This window comes from Camelus ferus, chromosome 11 (genome assembly GCF_009834535.1).
Source record: "Camelus ferus isolate YT-003-E chromosome 11, BCGSAC_Cfer_1.0, whole genome shotgun sequence".
NCBI lineage: Eukaryota > Metazoa > Chordata > Mammalia > Artiodactyla > Camelidae > Camelus > Camelus ferus.
The window spans coordinates 54,980,653-55,000,117 of NC_045706.1; the positions used below are offsets into that span (position 1 = coordinate 54,980,653).

Below are 19,465 nucleotides of genomic sequence, written 5' to 3' on the forward strand. Positions count from 1 at the left end.
AATCGCATCTGCAAAGCCCCTTTGTCATGTAGGGCAACATAGGCACAGATTCTGGGGGATCAGGGTGCCAGCTGTCTGTTGGGAATATTTTTGATGGATCTAATCAAGGAACTCGATGGTGCCTTGACCTCGGGCTTTGAAGAGCGCTCCCCTCTCCCCCTTCCCAACCTTGACCTGAAGCACTTGTGACCATAACAACTGGTTAGGCTCCCCGCCTCACTGTGTGGGCTGGACACCTGGTAGACACTGAAAAGGTGTGGATGTATGTTCAGGGTGTTTGATGACCCTTTCCCCCACTTTCTAAACATCAGAGCCTGCCCTCTTTAGCCACTTGTGAGAGTACAACACTGGCAGAGTTGATCACAGTGGAGAGAACTGTCTATACTTTACAAAGGTCTTCCCTGTTCTTACTTCATTCAGTCCTCACAGTAACTCCAAGGTAGGTGGACAGGTCATACCTTTGCAGACAACTTGGAGATTCAGAGAGGTTAGTTGTCCTGCAAATGTCACACAGCAAGTGGTGGTGTTAGGACCCAGACCCTAGCTATCCTAGGCTAATGCTTCTTAGGGAGTAAGTTAAAATTAACTGAGTATCTGCTATATGCTAATAAGCTACGTGGTGAATAGGTTTATATGTATGTATCAGTGCATTAGACCCTCACCACCACATAGTAAGATGGATGTATTTTCCCCAGTTTTATAGGTAAGGAGAAAGGCTAAAAGAAGTCAAGCCACATGCCCAAGGCCACTCAGCCGGCAAGTGGTAGAGCTAGAATTGGACCCATTGTCGTTGGTCTCCAGACCCTGTGTATTGCCCTGGCTGCCCAGCAGCAATGTTAGAAGATGCTATCTGGGCTGTGTGGGCTGTAGATAAAATTCACAGGACAGAGCTGAGAAGTCTCTTGTGACTGCCCTGTGATGTTTGTGACTCTCGATGAGGGAGTGTATGTTGCGGGAAAATGGGGGAACTGGTTTAGAGTGTGGGAAAGAGAGTAACTGGGAATGGTAGAAGGCCCTGCAGAGAACCTGGGACTGGATGTTATGAGACCCAGTGATAACTTAGGCTGTGTGCCCTGGATGAGCTGCCCACCTTCCCCTTCCCCACCAGACAAAGGAAGGGTTTAGAGAAGGAGCTCCCCAAGTTCCCTTCCAACTGAGCTGCTGACAGGTTGCGTTGTACAGACAGTACCTGTCACCGGGCTTGGAGTGGGGTGCACTCCGGTAGGCCCAGGCGATCCTGGAGAAGCTGCACTTGGGTTGGACTGTGCAGGAAATGGAGGGCCTTGAGAGCTAAGCGGGGACAGCAAGAAGGCCTCTGACACTCTGGGACCTGGGCTTGATTAACACCTGCTGGTCCCTCCTGCGCTGTTTCTCGTTGGGTCCTGAGGAGCCCTTCTGATCAGATGCAGTAATTGGGAGCAGCCTCGCCAGTTCCCCACGCTGAAGTGGTGAAACTGACAGACACAGACCTGCCTCCCCAGCCTGAGCTGCACTTAGGAACAGACTGCAGTTCCCCTTTGGGCGGAGGGGGGTGTTTCCTTAGCTCCTGGCCGCCCCTTGGACTTAGGTGGGGGGGGGGGGGGTTCTGTCACTGCATCTGTCACAAGAACCTTGGTGACTCCAAGGAATGCAGCCTGAGCCCCGTCACATCCCAGGCCTGGGTTGTCAGCTAGATAATGACACCATACCTGGGTTCACCAGCCTCCTCTGTGGCCACTTTCCACTCCTCAGAAATCCGGATTTGGGGTTGGCATTGGACTAAGTGTTGGTTCTTCCAGAAGCCCATTTGGTGTGGGCAGGTGTCAGAGGGGATTCTCCCCACGAACTGCAGTGACCCTGGTTTGCCAGAGCTGGGCTGTGGAGGGCTTGGTAGGGAGACCTCCTGTGTGAGCCTCTGTGCCTGCTTGCAGGTCCCTTTCCAGGAAAGGGCTCCTTTCTCTTCTCAGTCCCCAGGACCTGGTCTGGGAAGGCAGCTGATAGCAGAGAAAATGGCTTCAGTCAGGGCTGGGCCCAGAGTGGATGTAGTGCCGGCAGGTTTCAGGGGGCCACAGGGCCGGAGCTGCGTGCCAGGCAGGTTTCTCCTCCAAAGGCCTTTTCAAAGGTGCTTCCTCCTCCATCTGGATCCCACCATCCCTTTTTCCTGGGGCTTGGACCAGGCCCCTGGGCACCAGGAATACATTGCCAATTTCCTGTTGGTGGTTTCCCCTTGGGAAGATTGGAAAATCCAACACAGCCATTCCCACCCTGGGCCTGCTGCTGCTGCTGCTGCTGCTGCTGCGGGGCTGGGCTTGGTGTGGGAGAAGAAACCTGCTGACTTCACCTCACTGCCCCCCTCCTCTCCTGTCCTCTGTTCTGACCCCCACTCCTCACCCCATCCCTTCCCTGCCCCCACATTTCTTATCTTTAGTATTATCAAATGGCCCAGGGTCCTCTGGGACCCTCTAATCCTGTTTGCTGTTTTATATTGGGGAAACTGATATACAGTGAGAGGTTAAATGGTATAATGAGAACACATTTGATATTAAACTCTTGCTGTCTGTGTTTTACAGATGTGGAAAATAGGCCCAGAAAGGTTAAATAACCTACCCAAGATCACACATCTAGTAGAGGGCAGAACTGGGATTTGAACCTGGGCCGCCCAGCCTCAGAGTTCACATTCTTTACTGCCCTGGACTGCCTTGAATGAAGTACCTGGGAATCATGGTGAAACCAGGTGTCCTGCTTCCTCATTCCATGCTGTTCCATCAACGAGTGCTTTCAGAGTCTTTGAAATACTAGTTTCTGGGGCCAGGGGTGAAAGTCCTGAGCTTTGGGGCCTGACTGCCTGGGTTTGAAACCTGGCTCAGTTATCTACTAGATGTAACCTTAGGTAAATTGTATAATCTCTCCATGTCTTGGTTTCCTTATCTCTAATATGGGAATCATAATCTTAGAATCTGTCTTACGGAGTTGTTATAAAGTTATCTTCCATGTAGAGCACTTAACACAGTGCCTAGGACATAATAAGTATTTGATATATGTTAACTATTATGATTATTGCCTAATAAGTTTGGGAAATTTGGGGATAAAGTTAAGCAGGCTGCTTTGTTACAGGACTTCTCAGAGCCTTTATTACAATATCAAGAATTGGCACTTTCCTGGAAGGAGAAGGTGGGAGGCAGCATTTTCCAAAGTTTTTGGACAACTGATCTCTCTCACTCGCTCTTTTTTTCAAACTGGGTACCTGGTAAATTCTCAACTCATAAGATGTAAGCTGGTGCCAGAGAACACAGTTCAGGAAGCACTGAGCGACACTGCCTGTTTCTGCTTGGTGGGGCTGAGCTGGAAATAGGGGTCCAGCTTAGACCTGAGGAAGACTGAATGACTGTGTATGGCAGAGCTTGGGCTGGGCAGGCTTGGCTCCTCTCATCCCTGTAGGTGTGGGGAGAGGGGCGCAGTGTGAGTCCAGGCACCTTAGGGTTTCTGGAACCTCCTGGCAATGAAGAATGGCTTTGGCCAACCCCAGTTTAAAGCTGTTACTGCACTGTCTTCCTGCTGCTCTTGGAGGAGAGTTCATAAAGTAGGTCACTCCTGGCAGGCCCAGCTGGACCAGTCCAGGTTGAAGTTGTCACAGGTTTTGCAGCGTGGCCCTGTTAGGGGAAGGCTGGCAGGCTCTGCTCTCAGCAGGCTGAGTTCCACCACGGACCCTTTCCCCATGTGTTTGTGACTTGAGTAAGCTGTGTCCCTGGCGTATTTTAGTTATGAAAACGAGGTGGTTGGAAGCTAGATAATCTTCAAGTTCCCTTCCGATATAGACATGTTAGAAGTCTGTAAACCTAGGCTTGGGGTGAAAACCCAAAGAGAGGAACCTCTAGGAGTCCTAATATCCAAGAAGGAAGAGCCCCTAAAAGTGAAGCCCCCTCTCACACCCGACATCTGGGTAGGTGAGGGCCCAGCTCCCAGGTTGGGATCCTTCTCTGTGTAAGATTCTTGGAACTGAACTACCTTAAATTGACGTTTCTGTCTTGCTTGGGGCCCCATTTGCTCCCTGCTCTGGATCTCTGCCTTCCAGCAGTATGGGCAGCCTATGGAAGTCAGGAGCAGCTCAGGCCGGCTCAGGGCTGGCTAACCTCTTCATCTCCCCGACAGGCGGGTACTGGAGGTGGGCCAGGTAGGGATGTGGGTGATTAATTACACCTGAGCCTGCCCAAACCTAGCTTTGCTCTGGAGCGAGGAGAGTTTGCAGATAACAGGGGGAGGGTATAGCTCAGTGGTAGAGCACATGCTTAGCATGCCTGAGGTCCTGAGTTCAAGCCCCAGTATTCCATCAAAAAAAGAAAAAAGGGTTTACAGATAAGGAAACAAATTTCTCTCATTTTTTAAAAAAAATTGTACATATGTATGAATATACATAAACTATATGTACATATATGTGTGTATATATGTATATGCATATACATTTATGTATGTGTGTTATTTATTTATTTGGTCTTAAATTATACTTTGGAAACTGCTCAGTAGTGACCTTTGGTTAGGGGGTTAGAGGGGAGAGTGAATTTTGCTTTTCACTTTGTCTTTCTATTCCAGTTGAATTTCCCTACAATGTGCTTGTATTCCTTTTATTTTTTACTTTTAAATGTAATTTATTTTTAGAGCAGTTTTAGGTTCACAGCACAATTGAGTGGAAAGTGCAGATTTCCCATCTACCCCCACCCCCTCGCATGCACCGCCCACCCCACTGTCAACACCCTGCCTCAGAGTTAGAGTTGATGAGCCTAGACTGACACATCGTTACCGCCCAAAGTTCATAGTTTACATTAGGGTTCACTCTTGGTGTTGGACGTTATATGAGTTTTAACTAATACATCCACCACTTTAGTGTCATACAGAATAGCTTCACTGCCTTAAAAATCCTGATGCTCTGCCTACTTGTTCCTTCCTCCCCTAACTCCTAGTAGTCAGTGATTTTTAACTTCTCCATAGTTTTACCCCTTCCAGAATGTCATATGGTTTGAATCATGCAGTGCATAGCCTTGTCACACTGGCTTCTTTCACTTAGTCATGTGCATTTACGTTTCTGCCGTGTCTTCTCATGGCTCGGTAGCTCGTTTCTTTTACTGCTGAATTATATTCCATGGTCTGGATATACCATAGTTTATGGATCCGTTCACCTACTGAAGGACATCTTGGTTGCTTCCAAGTTTTGGCAGTTATGAGGAAAACTGCTATAAACATCCCTGTACAGGTTTTTGTGTGCATGCGTTTTCAGCACCTGTGCGTAAATACCAGGGAGCGCTATTGCTGGATCATATGCTGAGAGTAAGTATGTTTAGTTTGTACGAAACAGCCAAACTGTCTTCCAAAGTGGCTGTTCCATTTTGCCTTTCCACCAGCAATGAATGAGAGTTCCTGTTGCTCCACATTTTCACCCACATTTGGTGCCATCAAGTTTTGGATTTTGGCCGTTCTAATAGATGTGTAGCAGTGTTTTATTGTTATTTTAATTTGCAGTTCCCTATGGATGTTGCCATCTTTTCATATGCTTATTTGCCATCTGTGTATCTTTGGCCAAATATCTGTTCTGGTCTTTTCCCCATTTTTTAATTGAGTTGTTTTCTTATCGTTGAGTTTTTAAGAATTCTTTCTATATTTTGGATAACAATCTTTTATCAGATACTTCTTTTTAAACATTTTCTCCCATTCTGTGGCTTGTCTTCTCTTCCTTTTATTTTTAAAGATAAATCAGCAGGGATCATCTGAGCTGCATGGTTTAACTCTGTATTTAAATCTTTGCATAGAAACAGATTGAGGATTTAATATTTAAAAATTAATACTCTAGCCCCCAGGCAGGGAAGGCCAGTGGAGGGGTCATCCCACAAAAACATCCACTCTAGTCCAGGCCTGCTTGGCTTACTGCCGGGCACTGAGGGGAGATCTCAAAGCCGTGTGGCTTCTGGCCCAGGGAGATACTTTCAGGCCTCTGCCTCCTCCCAGCATTAGCCTGCTGCAAGCTTGGTCCCCACCTGGCCTTCTGGGCAGGAACTGTTGTATCCTTGTGCTAGGCATGGCCCTGCCACCATCCTTCCTTTTTCTTCTGTGTCCCTGGAAGTCAGACAGGACACCAGAAGATGTGCAGAGTGCATAGCCCAGCCCGTATCTCCATCTCCCATTGTTGGGGTGGGAAAACGACAAGACTCCCCATGGGGGGTGGGGGGTGGCTGGGTGTGGGCAGTGAGGTGCCTCCTGCTCTGGGTGGTTTCGTCTCTTCTCCCTAACACAGCATTTCTAGATTCCTGTGTTTGGGAACTTTGGTTAGGGCCCTTTTGGAGCCCTTGAAATTTAATGGTATCCTTGTGTACATGTACACAGCTTAAGGAACAGGCCATTTTACAGTTCCTGAGAAGCCCGTTATGTATCTGCCATGTGTTTTCAACATTCACCTAGCAAACTGAGGCTTGGTCTGATGAGATCCTGGGATGCCCAGGTCTTGCTTGTCCTCGGAGCATACTGCTAGGAGTAAAGACTACATAGAATAAGCTAGAAAGTGTCCAAGTACCTTAACGGAAAGAGTGTTTCCTAGAATGGAGAACACAGAATCAGTTATATCAGAATCACCGGAGATGGGATGGGGTGCTTGTTTATATTTCAGGTTCCTAGGCCCATCCCAGATTGAAGGGCCCAGAATGATAGGGGCCAAGGCCAAGGCGTGTTTAGCCAGCTGTCCATGTGATTTTCAAGCACAATGAAGCAGTGCTACAGAAAGTGTGGTCCAGAGTCAAGCAGCAGCAGCATCACTTGGAAGCGTGTTGGAAATGCACGTTTGGGGGCCTGTCCCAAACCTCTGGATGCAGAGACTGGGGGAAGGATCCAACAATCTGGGTTTTAATAAGCCCATCATTGTTTTGAAGACTGAAGTTTGAGAAGCACCAGTTTAGCCAGAGCAGGCCGTAGCTGGATGAAACCAGGTGCACTGCTGCAGGTAGATGGTTCCAGGGAGGAATGGAGGGTGGTGTTTGTGCTGCAGCCTGCCCCAGGAGAGGCAGGCCCAGAGGCCCAAGTTCTCTGGAGGCTGGTTTCTAGGAATTGGAACAATCCCCGAAGAGGCCAGCTGCCTGCTGCATGAGGAGACCATCTCCAGTGAGTCCCCAAGACAGAGTGCTGTGACAAGAGCCGGCACAGAATGGGGATGTGCCCAGCCTGTTGGAATCATGTGTGAAGCATTCCTACCCAGGCACCTGTTTTTTGTTGAAGGGCAGAAGTAGGAGGGAGGCGTGGGTCAGCACAGAAGGTGTGATGTTCATAGATGCCACAGGGAAGGCTGATCTACAGGACTGTAACTCAGTGTGTCCCCTTCTGTCATGGAGAGTGAGGGTTGGACAGCCTAGGAGGGGCCCCGGAAGCCCTGCCCAAGCTTTCCTCTGAGCCAGGATATGGCAGCCCCAGGTGCTGGGCCGACTTCACCAAGGACAGCAAGCTCTGGTGGGGGCCTCTTTTGAGAAACAGTGGAGGCCAAAGTTACCAAAGACAAGGCCATGAGCAGATTTCTTAATTCTCAAAAGAGCGGGTAAGACTGTAAATGTTGGGAGTCAGAGTTGTGTGCTGACCCCTGCACATCCTAGGATGTGCCATCGTTGGGAAGGGGCCAGGTGGGCACTGGGAGCCAGGGTGGCGCCCCCAAAGGTCGCCCCAGGCCCTCCGGCAGCTTTTGCTTTTCTCCTGTGGATTATTAGACCTGGAGGGCACCAGGCACAGGGGATGTGTTAGAATCCTCCTTTGACGGAGGCCCTCTCTATAAGTGTTGCCAACAAGATGAGGAAGCGGGTGTTGGGCTGTGGTAGTTAGGTGGCCGGGTAGCTGGTTGAGTGTCTGTACACTCAACTGGTTAGGTGGGCTGATGTCAGGCTGGGAGTGGTCGGCAGTGACAGTTCAGGAGGGTCCTTTCTGTGTCACTCACTTGGAAGAACACAAGTGCCATGCTTTCCCAATCAGTAGACATGAAACAAAGCTGAGAGAGGGTGCTGAGATGCTCAGCGTCGGTCAGGATCACAGGAGATCTCAGTAGGCTGGAGCAATGGGCAGAATGGAAGGGAGAGATTTAACAGGAGTCAGCATCCTGGCTCCACTGTCCAGGACACCTGCGTGTTACCGATCAGGCAGGAGGGTGGGGAGCTGCTGCCCTGGGCTCTCCGGACCACACCTGGGGCCTTTGGTTCTGAGGAGAGCTCAGAGAAAGAAGAGGGAGTTGTTCATAGACTCGAAACTATTTCAGGCAGGAATGGTGGGGAAACAAATGAGACAGTTCTTTTGGAAGAGGGGAAGACTAGAGGTGGTCTCTTGGGGAGCAGGCAGGGCCCAGGGGTGAAGTACTGTTCCTTGGTGCGGGATTAGACCCAGGCTGTGGGACACTTGAGGGCAGAACTCATCGTTGGGACAGATCTGGACTCTAGCCGGGGCCCCCGGGAGTGAGCACCACCACCCTGAGAGCCGGCTGAGGCTGGCCTGCGGTCCTGCCCCGGGCGGGGAACACTAGCAGGCCCTCCAGGTCCAAGTCCCGAGGTCTATTTATATAATAACACTAACCCCGGGCTCAGAGCTGCACTGCATGGCACTGAATGGACCCTGTGTGAGTTACTCAGATCTTGGAAGAACAGCCGTGGCCTCAAATGAGCTCAGAAATCCCCACCTGAATTGGGCCTTTTTAAAAGTTGTTGTTTTAAATAGGCATACGTGCATGTGGCAAGAAATGCAAATATAAACAGTGAGCTTCATTTCTATTCCAGTTTTCCCCTCCAGAGGCAACCAGTGTGAACCAGTTTCTTGTTTATCATTCCAGGGATGGGGTGTGTGTGTGTACACAGCACTATGTTTGTACATTTTCAAAGAAGTTAGCTTAGCCTACACACAGTATTACATCCTGATTTCAAATGCCCACAGACAGAGCCGGCTAATTCTAAAACAGCTACAGAGTGTCCCTTGTACAGATCTGTTGTGATTCATTCATCCAGCATCTTGTAGGTGGATATTTAGGGGTACCTTGTTGTTGTAACAAATGCTGCAGCGAGATCCAAATCCATGAATTATTTCACACAGGTGTAAGTGTGTCTGGAAAATAGGTTTCCAGAAGAAGAGTTTCTGGGTCAAGGAGTGTCATTTTTAATTTCAGCATCTCTATATTTTTAGTTATCAATTCTCAGCGTATTTGTGAAGGTGAATATCTGTAGTTCCTTTCAGTAATTATTTGCGTCATTTGAGTTTCTTTGATGGTTGTTGGTCTTTTTCTTATCGTAAAACATTTCCCCTAAATTTTTCATTTCTCTTGTCTTTATGTTGTTTTCCTTGTCTGTTTCTTATGCAGAGATTTAATTTTATGTCCTTTGGGCTTTGGGGTCGCTTCTTAAGTTTAAATCTTTGGTCTGGCTGAGGTTCATTTTGGTGTATGGAACAAGGTAGTGTCCAGCTTTTTTGTTGTTTGTTTTGGACTTTTTCCCATCTGACTGTGGAAGGGGCCTTTGGGCTCATTCCTCTGGGAGGTAGTCAGAGAGAGCCGTGTCAGGAACACGACTACAGCTTATCATTTTTCCCAATGGGCGGTTCCTCTTTCCCCCATTGGAGGGTTCCTAGTCCATCCACCATTCAAATCCCCGGGGTATCTCCTCGCCATTGAGTTCTGAGGGCTGTGGCAGATGGGTCAGACTGAGGGCAGCACCACTGGGGACCTCAGTCACCACACCACAGCAGGCACAGGAAAGGGTCTTTGACCCATACCGCAGGTAGCCGGTTCTAGCTCTCTCCAAGGTCACTAGGCCATTGTCAGGCTTCCCATTGGTTTGCCTACAGTCACCTCTGGACACACCAACCCAAAGAAATTGTCACCCCCATAAGGCTGAGAACCAGGCCCACCCTGTGGGGACCCGTGTCACCTTAAGGAAGCCCCTCTGCTTCCTTGAAAACAACATGCCCAGGTCTCCGGCCTAGCTGTGAAGGGCAACCAGAGTCTTGTAGGTGGATCCCGGCGTCTGGTGTTTCTCAAAGTGGGGGGGGTCCCCGGACCAGCAGTATCACTTGGGAAATAGTTAGAAAGGCAAATTCTGGTTCTACTGGCTCCAAACCTGCAGGTGGAGCCCGGCAACGTGTTTAACAAGCCTTCCAGGTGGTTCTGATACACACTGCAGTTTGAAAACTAGCTGGGGGCCCTGTGTGCAAGGAGGAGCAGCTCACCTGGGGTCAGCAGGTGCAATTAACGGGCCAGCCTACGGTTTCCGCACTCTCACCTGCTGTCGGGTGCCTCTCAAACTGCAGCAGCCACTGCTTATCAGCAGGAGCAGGCAGGTTGTGTGGCCGTCTCCGAGTATGTGGTGTCACGGCAGATTTGTGTCCCTCCTGGGCAGTTTAATTGGCATGGGTCATGGCAGAGGGATCTGCACACGGAAGGACTTGGTGAGAGTGGATATCCCACCACCACCAGTAGGAAAGAGCCCTAGGTTCCACGCCTTTCTCCTTCCCTCACTAGTGATTTGCAAGCCACTTAGCGTTTCTGAGCTCCATCTGCCTCATCTGTAGAGACAGGGTGGTACTGCCTCACTGGCCCTGCTTCCAGGTCCTGAATCAGATGAGCCCTCCTGAGGTCTCTTCTCATTCCTAGGAACGATGATTCCATATCTGGTTCCCTTGCTTGATGAACCGGAGGTTGGAGAACGAAAAGTGTAGCTTGAGGCTGAGCCGATTTGGAGGCCACTGTGGATAGCTTGGGGTCTGTGGGTTGGGCATAGGGAGGCAGGGGCTCTGGCTCCCCCTGTAGCTGCCTGGATGGTGATAAAGAAGAGAAAGGCAAATAGACCTGGACCCCTGAGGATGAGGCAGTGCACTCTCACCTCTGCAGTGGGAGAACAGCTCCACACACGCAGCATCCCTTGTCAGCTGAGGTGGGAGCAGAGCTTGGATGAAAGGAGTTTCAAGGAAACCCACAGGCACGTGGGTGGTGAATCCTCTGGTGGTGGGGCCTGGGCCTGCCCTGGTTGCTGTTTCTGGTGGGGGCCTAGCAGGTTGAGGGTGAGCTGGGTTGCTTGCCACGGGTCAGGCCTGATGCAGCTTCTCCGGGGCAGGTTGTGGGTGTCTCGTCCTTCGGCAAGGCTGGCGGGAGCCCCTGGCAGAGCCTGAGCATGCTTTCCTCTTCCCTTTCAGATCTAACCATGAGCTACCCACCAGGCTACCCCCCACCCGCAGGCGGCTACCCTCCAGCGGCACCAGGTAAGTGAGGCTGGGCTGGTGTCGGGGTGGAGGCGGTGCCCTCTGTGCTCCTCATCCAGCTGTGGAGAGGGGAAGAGTACTAGTGCTTTCCAGTCATTTCCTTGCTCCCATCGTCACTCCGTAGTGCAGCCGGGTTGGGGAGGGGCCGGGGAAGAGCGTGGACCCTGGGGCCAGGCAAGGCCTGAGTTTGAAGCCACTTCTGAAAAGCCCGGACTAGGCCAGGCCCTGGTCTCGTCTTATTAGCTGATAGCAATGGACAAATGCCTTCTGTTCTCTGAGACCCAGTTTTCTCCTTTACAAATGGCTTCAAGCATCTCTCCTTCTCTGGGCTGGCCCAGAGAAGAAGGGGATAGCCAGGTAAAGTCTCTGGCACAGTGTCCTCTGGAGCACTGTTGGGTGACGGTTGCCCCTTGTCACTTCTCCTGCCCTGGGCTCAAGGTGCATGGTTTCTCCACAGCAGGGACCCCCCTGCAGAGGGAAAGTAGAGGCAGTCACTCACTAAGGGGCACATGTTACCACTGCAGCTGCCAGAAGCTGTGGGCCAATAGCAGGGAGGCTATGCCAGTGGGTCAGGCATACATGTCCTGCCACTGCCATCTCTGTCAGCACCTGAGCAGCAAGAGGGAGCAGGTGGGTGATTCCAGGCAATGCTCTGTCCCAAGCGTCCCAGATCCTGGAGCTGAAAAGCTAAACACAAGGCCCTCAGAGTCTTCTCAATTCTCGATACCCCGCAGAGGGTCTTGGGAGTGTTTGCTGAACCCTGTCTTCCTCCCTTGAAGTCCAGGAAGGTCCCCTCTCCTCTTCCAGCAGCAGGGTTGGGTTAGACTCTCTTGCCGTTTCTCTTGTGTTTTTCGTGTGGTCTACAGCTGTCCGAGGCTCTGCTTGGCCTCCCCTCCTGACCACCTGGGAGCTGGATGTCTCTGCCTTTTCCTGTTGGAGGCCACCGGGGTCTGATAGGTTTGGTGTTGCTTTCAGGTGGTGGTGCCTGGGGAGGTGCTGCCTACCCACCGCCCAACGTGCCCCCCATCGGGCTGGATAATGTGGCCAACTACACGGGGCAGTTCAGCCAGGACTACCTCTCAGGACTGGTGAGTTTGGCCTTCCTGCTGGGCTGCCCCAGGGGCCACCAGCATGGCCAGAGGGACAAAGGCTGCTGGCGTCAGAGGTGTGTGTGTGTGTGTGTACCTGTGGGCAGCCAAGCGTGTTGAGCTGCGTCTTAGGCCGTAAGGGTTTTCATCAGGGCTCTCACCGGCTCACTGTCCCTCTCCATGTTTTGATTTTCCCACCTGTAAAATGAGGGGCAGGGGATGCACTGGGCTGTATGGTCTTCCCTTTCAGCTCTGGGGGATTGGGTAGGGGTGGCGCCTTCATGGAACATGCATTGAGCACCTTCTGTATGAGCCCAGTATAGGGATGGGAGGGGGGTGAGGGTGTGCAGGTGTGTGTGTGTGTGTGTGCAGGTGCCCTGTACGAGTGGCCACGTGCAAGTGCGTGTTTGTACGTGTGGATGACTATTCTGGTTGGGCTTGGGAGCAGGTGCCTGGTAGCACGGGCAGGCATAGTATATTTTATAATGTCAAAACAGATGTCTGCTCAATGTAAACAGCACAACCAATACATATTCTAATTTGTGCCAGGCCTGCTGTAGGCACTAGGGATAGAAAAACCCCAGCCCCGGAGTGCTCACCATCCTCAGGGGAGAGACAGACAGTAGCATGAAGAAACCGTGTGGTGGCAGAGCAAGTGTGGGTACTTCGGGCACAGGGCCAGGAAAAGGGGGCACTGGTGCAGGTGCAGGGCATGTGGGACAAGGGTTTTAGGTTGGGTGGTCAAGGTGGGCCTTGCTGAGAAGCTGATGGATGGTGCTTGCACTCAGCTTGAGCTGAGTGTGGCTCCTGGGTGGTCACTGTAGGCTCAGGGCGGGAGGGGCAGATGGATGGAACATGGCTGGCCCCGCAGGGCTGTTCATCTAAGGCTTTGCTTTGTGGACTTTCAGGCGGCCAACATGTCCGGGACGTTTGGAGGAGCCAACGTGCCAAACCTGTACCCAGGGGTCCCTGGGGGCGGTTACCCTCCGGTCCCCCCGGGGGGGTTTGGGCAGCCCCCTTCTGCCCAGCAGCCCGTTCCTCCTTATGGAATGTACCCACCCCCTGGAGGAAACCCACCCTCTGGGATGCCTTCATATCCGCCGTACCCTGGGGCCCCCATGCCAGGCCAGCCCATGCCGCCCCCTGGGCAGCAGCCCCCAGGGGCCTACCCTGGACAGCCGCCCATGACCTACCCTGGGCAGTCGCCAGTGCCACCTCCTGGGCAGCAGCCAGTGCCAAGCTACCCAGGATACTCGGGGTCTGGGAACATCACCCCTGCTGTGCCCCCAGCTCAGGTGAGTGCCAGCCCTGTGCTACTCTCTGTCCGGTCTGGCCCCAAAGGCCTGAGACACGTGGCCCGGGGTCCTCTGGCAGCAAGGCTCGGGGGGATGCGGGGCTGGTGTCAGGCTCAGTCCTCCACCTCTAACTTGTAGTTTTCAGAGTGTCACTTTCTCACAGACTCCCCATCCCTCAAGTGTATTCCTGAGGCCTAGGGAGCCTCCTGCCCCCCAGCTTGGTTAGCTGGTCCCTCTGCGAGCTGGGTCTGAGCGCCCTGGGTGCTCTTCATCCCGCTTGTGTTATTTACTGCCTGGGGTCTGTGTTTTGTAAGAACTGGTCTCAAGGCCTAAGCCCGATGGCTTTTAAGTCTTCAATCCCCTGGATGTGTCCTCCCATACTGCCATCAGAGGATTATTAAAACCAGCTTTTTGGGAAGGGAAGATTGTTGGCAGTTCCTTCACGGGTTGCTCTTGGCTCATTTTGGAGAGCAGTTCATGTTTGCAGAACCTCGAATTCATTGTCATGGTTACATGGCCAAACCAGCCAAGCGCAGGGCTAGTGGTATGTGGTTAACTACTAATTTTAGGCATAGGGTCCCCTCCCCCCTTCCCGACACCCACACATTACTTTGCTCCTGCCCTGCATCCTCCCTCTCTGCCTTCTCCCTTATCTTTTCTCTGAGCTTATCTCCTTAGCTCTGTTAAAACCAGTTTGTACTACATAATCCACCAAGAGACAGTTTAGGCAGGAAAAATCAAGTTTGCTCGTAGTGTAGCTTTCAGTGTCAGGAAGAAGTCTGGCAGGCAGGCAGGTCGTAGAGTGCAGAAAACAGTGCCAGGAAAGCAGAGCTAGTCCAAGAGGCAGTCAGGCTGTGTGTGCCACATGAAGGCTGTACGCTTGCATCCCGGGGGGAGCACTTTTCTCTAATGTGCGTGAAGGTGGACTAACCAGGCCCATTAGGGGAGTCCCGATGTGTGCGTGGTGGTGAGGCCTTGGGGAGAGGCCAAGCCCCTGTTCCCGAGGCCTCCCCTTCATTAGGAACCCAGGCCCAGGCCTGGAGGACCCGGGCATAGGGTAGATTTTTCAGCATGAGGACCAGCTCTAGGTGGGCTCCTAGCTGCGGGAGCCAGGTAGAAGCTTCAGTTCCAGGACACAAGGACAGGTAACAGTCATGTTAGGTCGACTCAATGTGAAGTCTCCTGTGCTTTTGATTGCAGGCTTCTTCAAGTACCCCAACTTTTAGAGGAAAGGTCATTCCCAGAGTCTGGGGTGGGCAGTCTCTCTTCTGGGGAATACAGCATCTTTCTGTCTGTCTGAGCAGTTTGGAAACCGAGGCACCATCAGAGACGCTCCTGGCTTTGACCCGCTGCGAGATGCTGAGGTCCTGCGGAAGGCCATGAAGGGCTTTGGTGAGCATCCCTGGGTGGCACAAGTCCTAACCACCCTGACTCCCCAGGCATTTCCACGGTGGCTCTGTGGGCTGGGGTCTCTGGGTGGGGGCAGCCTGGCCCCAGTGGTCGAGGAAGAGAAGGTGGACGTGGGGTGCAGTTGGGTTGCCTGGGAGAATTGGAAGATCCAGGCCAGGAAAGTCTGAAGCTGCAGAGCATCCCCACAACCCCCAGCCCTGCCCACTCCCATCTCTCCTTCCTTCAGGGACTGATGAGCAGGCCATCATCGACTGCCTGGGGAGTCGCTCCAACAAGCAACGGCAGCAGATCCTCCTGTCCTTCAAGACAGCTTATGGGAAGGTGAGTGTTGGGGTGGGGGGTCCAGGGAGCCCTGGTCCCTTCTGAATCAAAGCATATCCTCCAGCATGGCCCTACTCCTGCTTTTCCTTGGGGCTGAGTGGGCCTAGATCTCCTGGACAGACAGTAAGGCACATGAGGGCATCTCCTGCTGGCTCTCAGCTGATGGCATCTTCTAGAGGTGAAGGATGCTCTGAGGGAGAAATCCCAGAGTCCACGGGGTACTGAGGTTTGATGAGAGGGGTACTGAGGTTTGATGAGAGGCGCCCAGAGATCTGGGTTCCAGCCTGGCTCTGCTACGACTCGCTGAGACCACGGGCGAGTTAGCCGACTCCCACACAGGCTGTTTCCCCTGCTGGGAACCCAGGCGGCCCACCCCTGCCCTCTTCGTGACCACCCTAGGTTTACCTGATAGAAGGGCTTTGAAGGAAAGGGCTTTAAGTACTGAGCAAGTGCGGGGGTGGGTGTATTTTGAACTTTGGGGGCCTTGCATCTTAGAAAGGTAACACTGGGTACATATTGAATAGGCCCGTGATCTGGCCCGGTACCTCGCCTACTTTAACGTGCTGTGTGGATCTGGTTTGAAAGCAGGCTCTGATTCTGCAGGTCTGGCTGGGGCCTGAGGTTTGGCTTTTCTGCCGATATTGCTGGTCTATAGATCTGGGGTGTTGTTCCTCTTAGTCATCTTCTGTAGAGTCTCAAAATAGTTTTTTTTGTTTGTCTGAATGTCCAATCAGGATTTGATCAAAGATCTGAAATCTGAACTGTCAGGAAACTTTGAGAAGACAATCTTGGCTCTGATGAAGACGCCGATCCTCTTTGATGCTTATGAGATAAAAGAAGCCATCAAGGTGTGTATGTGCTATATGTGTGTGTGCGCGTGTGTACAACCCGGGGAAAGGCCTGGACCGTGTTGTGTGTCTTAACCCGCTCATTAGCTACTGTTGCCAGCACGGCTCCTGGACCCTTCTGGGTTGGAGTCCAAGTGCTGTAGAAAGGGGAACATCTGGTGGCTTCCCCAAGGGGCAAATGACATACCACTCATCATCAGGGAGCATCTTAGTCTCTCTGCCTTAAAAACACAGCAGGAGCTGATGTTGCAGAGGAAGCTAGTGATGCAGTGATAAGAAGATGGGTAGGAGGTGTGGGTATATCAACCTCATTCTTTGGGACACTATAGTTAGCAGACAACAGAAACTCTCTTGAGGAACTTATACAGAACAAAGGTGGAGAATCAGTTGTGAGGATGAAGATGATCAGCCTAGCTTGGAGAGGGACGAACCCCAGGCAAGATTTCTCTCTCGTCTCAGCTGCTTCTTGAGTGTGTGCCTCATTCTTCCGTCTACTTCTGTGTTTCTCCTTCCTTGTCTGCTTGGCACAGCATCCCTGTCGACCCTTCTCCATGGACCTATCAGATCCAGCCACAGAGGAGACCAGCTGTCCCTTGGTCCAAATTTCAAATAGAGGGCAGGTTCTGGTGGGCTTTGTTTGGGTTCACTCTCCCCCAAACCCAATCAGTTATGACCTAGAGGAGGGTCCTGCACGTTCCATGCAGTCCCATGGCTCCCAAGACCCACAGCAGGTGTCCTGTGGATCGGGCGGGGCAGCTCCCACAGACAGGGAATCTTTGTCAACTGAACAGGTGCCCCAGAAGGAACCTGACATTCCTCAGAGGCCTGATGTGCAGTGACTTTTCCTGCCCCCAAGAGGGTGTTACTCAAAACTGGGCTCACCTCTTGGTGAGTGTTGAGCCAAAAGACACAAGCAAGCCAAAGGGTGGGAGAAGGAAGGATTCATTACTTTTGCAGCAAATGAGTAGAACACAGGGGATCTTTCCCAAAGCAGTGTCTCCTCGAACTGCAAAATTGGGGAATTTTTAAGCTAAGGGCACATGTATATTCATGAAGGGGCTTGGGCAGTGGACAGAATCCGAGTTTTAGTTGATTGACGTCACAAGAGCCAGAAAAGAGCAACATCGTCATCCCTTAGGTTCCAGTTGATCTGGTGGTTGAGGCCCTGGGGGGGTTTAAACTCTGCAAAACAGCTCAAGAAAGTGCTTCAGGATAGTCTTTACCATTGAAAGAGAATTGGGAGTCTTTACATCTGCTCCCTTAACATCATCATTACTGAGCTGTTCATGGGCAAACATTGTGGCCAGGCTTGGATCCCAGATTAGCTTAAGCCAAAAATGACTTCTTTTATGTCAAGAAGCCATGCCTGGTTCTCTTGCTCTGGGAACCCTCTACCGCATCTGCCTACAGTATCATTCCTGTTTTATGGACAAGGAACCTGAGGCACAGAGAGGTTAAGTAACATGCCCAAGGTCACACAGCTAATGAGCAACAGAGCCAAGATTCAAACTGACATAGAAGCCAGGCTGCTGACCCTGTCTTCCGCCTCCTCACTGTTCTTGACGCCGTCATCTCTTTCATCCTTGATGTTGTTGCCTTTTCCTAGATGTCTCCAGATGCTCCACTGTCCACTCTAGGACTTGTGTTTTCCCACATGTTCTTGCTCTTGCTTTAAACCCATTTTCTCTTTTGTTTTGCATATCATTCATGGGCTGAACTTGGAATGAAAAAGATCTAAGTCCACCTCTCGACCCCACCACTTACTGCGTGGCCTTGGACAAGTCATTGCAGCTCTCTGTTTCTGTGTCCTGGCGGGTGGAATGGGGTTGATGCTTCATGTGATCTCTACGTATCACCGTGTCGCTGTCATTACTGCTACTTTCCTGGGACTGTAGGGGGAGCCTTCGTGCCTCAGGCCTGGGCAGTGGCAGCAGCACCATGGGCACCATGGTCTGTGTCCGTGGCTTCTGTCGCTGGGCTTGGTGCCCTGCAGAATCACGGCACCTGCTCTGTTTCCTGGGTGCCAGTGAGGGAGCTGTAACAAGCTTGTGGTTCGGTGTGCGCTCTGCTCTGCAGGGGGCGGGCACCGATGAAGCCTGCCTGATTGAGATCCTCGCCTCCCGCAGCAACGAGCACATCCGGGAACTGAACAGAGCCTACAAGACAGGTTAGGCTGGCCCCGGGGCCTCTGATCCCTGTGCTTTCAGGGCCTGGCCACACCCTCTCCCAGGGCCTCCCTTCCTGGCCTTCTTATCTCCTCATCTGCCACCCCCAACACAATGGGCCTCTATCCAAGACCCAGCCCTGCCTGCTGTTTACACACAAGCAGGTGATGGGGTAAGCAAGGGGAGAGCCTCCTGGGCCAGGTTGGGGCCAAGCCTGACCGCAGACCAGGTCAGCCTGGAAGTCACAGCCCCTCCGGGGTTGCCAGTTGTATGTCCCTGGGGGGCCTTGTGGGCCACCTGTCTCCTCGTGCCAGTGCCCACTGTTGACTGTGTGCAGTGGGTGGCGTGGGCCACAGGATACAAGCGTGTCTCCCTTTCAGAATTCAAAAAGACCCTGGAGGAGGCCATCCGGAGTGACACGTCAGGGCACTTCCAGAGGCTCCTCATCTCTCTCTCTCAGGTACCTTTCCCCGGACAGAGCTCGGGGCCCACAGCGGAGAGAGGGAATGGGGTTAGGGTGGGGTGCATGACTGCAGGGAGTGGACTTGACCACACGGCCTGCTTCCTTTCAGGGAAACCGGGATGAAAGCACAAATGTGGACATGACGCTCGTCCAGAGAGATGTCCAGGTAAGTGTGGTGGCCATGCACCTGGCTTCTGAGACGGAGGGCTTCTCTCACTTTTTTGTATCACGTGGGAGAAGTTCTGGGATGAAAAGAGCGACAGACAAGGAGTGGATTCTAGATGCTGTGAGTTTCACACGGCTCTGCTGCTTATCAGCTGTGCGACCTTGAGCTGCTCACCCCTCCTCTCTGGTCTTCAGTTTCCCCACCTATAGGCAGGAACATGTGGGATAATAAATATTACAACAGATGGCAGATCAGTTATGGATGTGGCAGTCCACGTGACTTGGTGCTTTCCCCGTGTCTGGTCGCATAGACCATTATGTTCACAAATGGGGCAGAACTCAACTCGCCTATTAAGCTTTGGAAGATTTGAGCCTAGAAACCAAGCTGTCACGGTTTGTGCACCCTTAGAATTCTGCCCTTGCCCCCAGCTGGTGTGAACTGAGGACAAAAGGGGGAGCAGTCTCTTGCGGTTTGCTCTCTCTG

At 52.1% G+C, this 19,465-nt stretch overlaps 1 protein-coding gene across 1 annotated transcript in view; it reads left to right on the forward strand.

The window, feature by feature from the left end:
• Positions 1-19,465, forward strand: part of ANXA11 (annexin A11) — a 38,157-nt gene that overhangs the window by 11,806 nt on the left and 6,886 nt on the right. Inside the window, exons 2-10 of the mRNA XM_032491583.1 lie at positions 11,161-11,226; positions 12,202-12,314; positions 13,223-13,609; positions 14,914-15,001; positions 15,246-15,340; positions 16,075-16,188; positions 18,265-18,355; positions 18,734-18,813; positions 18,926-18,982. Of these exons, the coding sequence (XP_032347474.1) occupies positions 11,169-11,226; positions 12,202-12,314; positions 13,223-13,609; positions 14,914-15,001; positions 15,246-15,340; positions 16,075-16,188; positions 18,265-18,355; positions 18,734-18,813; positions 18,926-18,982 (1,083 nt within the window). The 5' untranslated portion in view covers positions 11,161-11,168. The remainder of the gene's footprint in view (positions 1-11,160; positions 11,227-12,201; positions 12,315-13,222; positions 13,610-14,913; positions 15,002-15,245; positions 15,341-16,074; positions 16,189-18,264; positions 18,356-18,733; positions 18,814-18,925; positions 18,983-19,465) is intronic.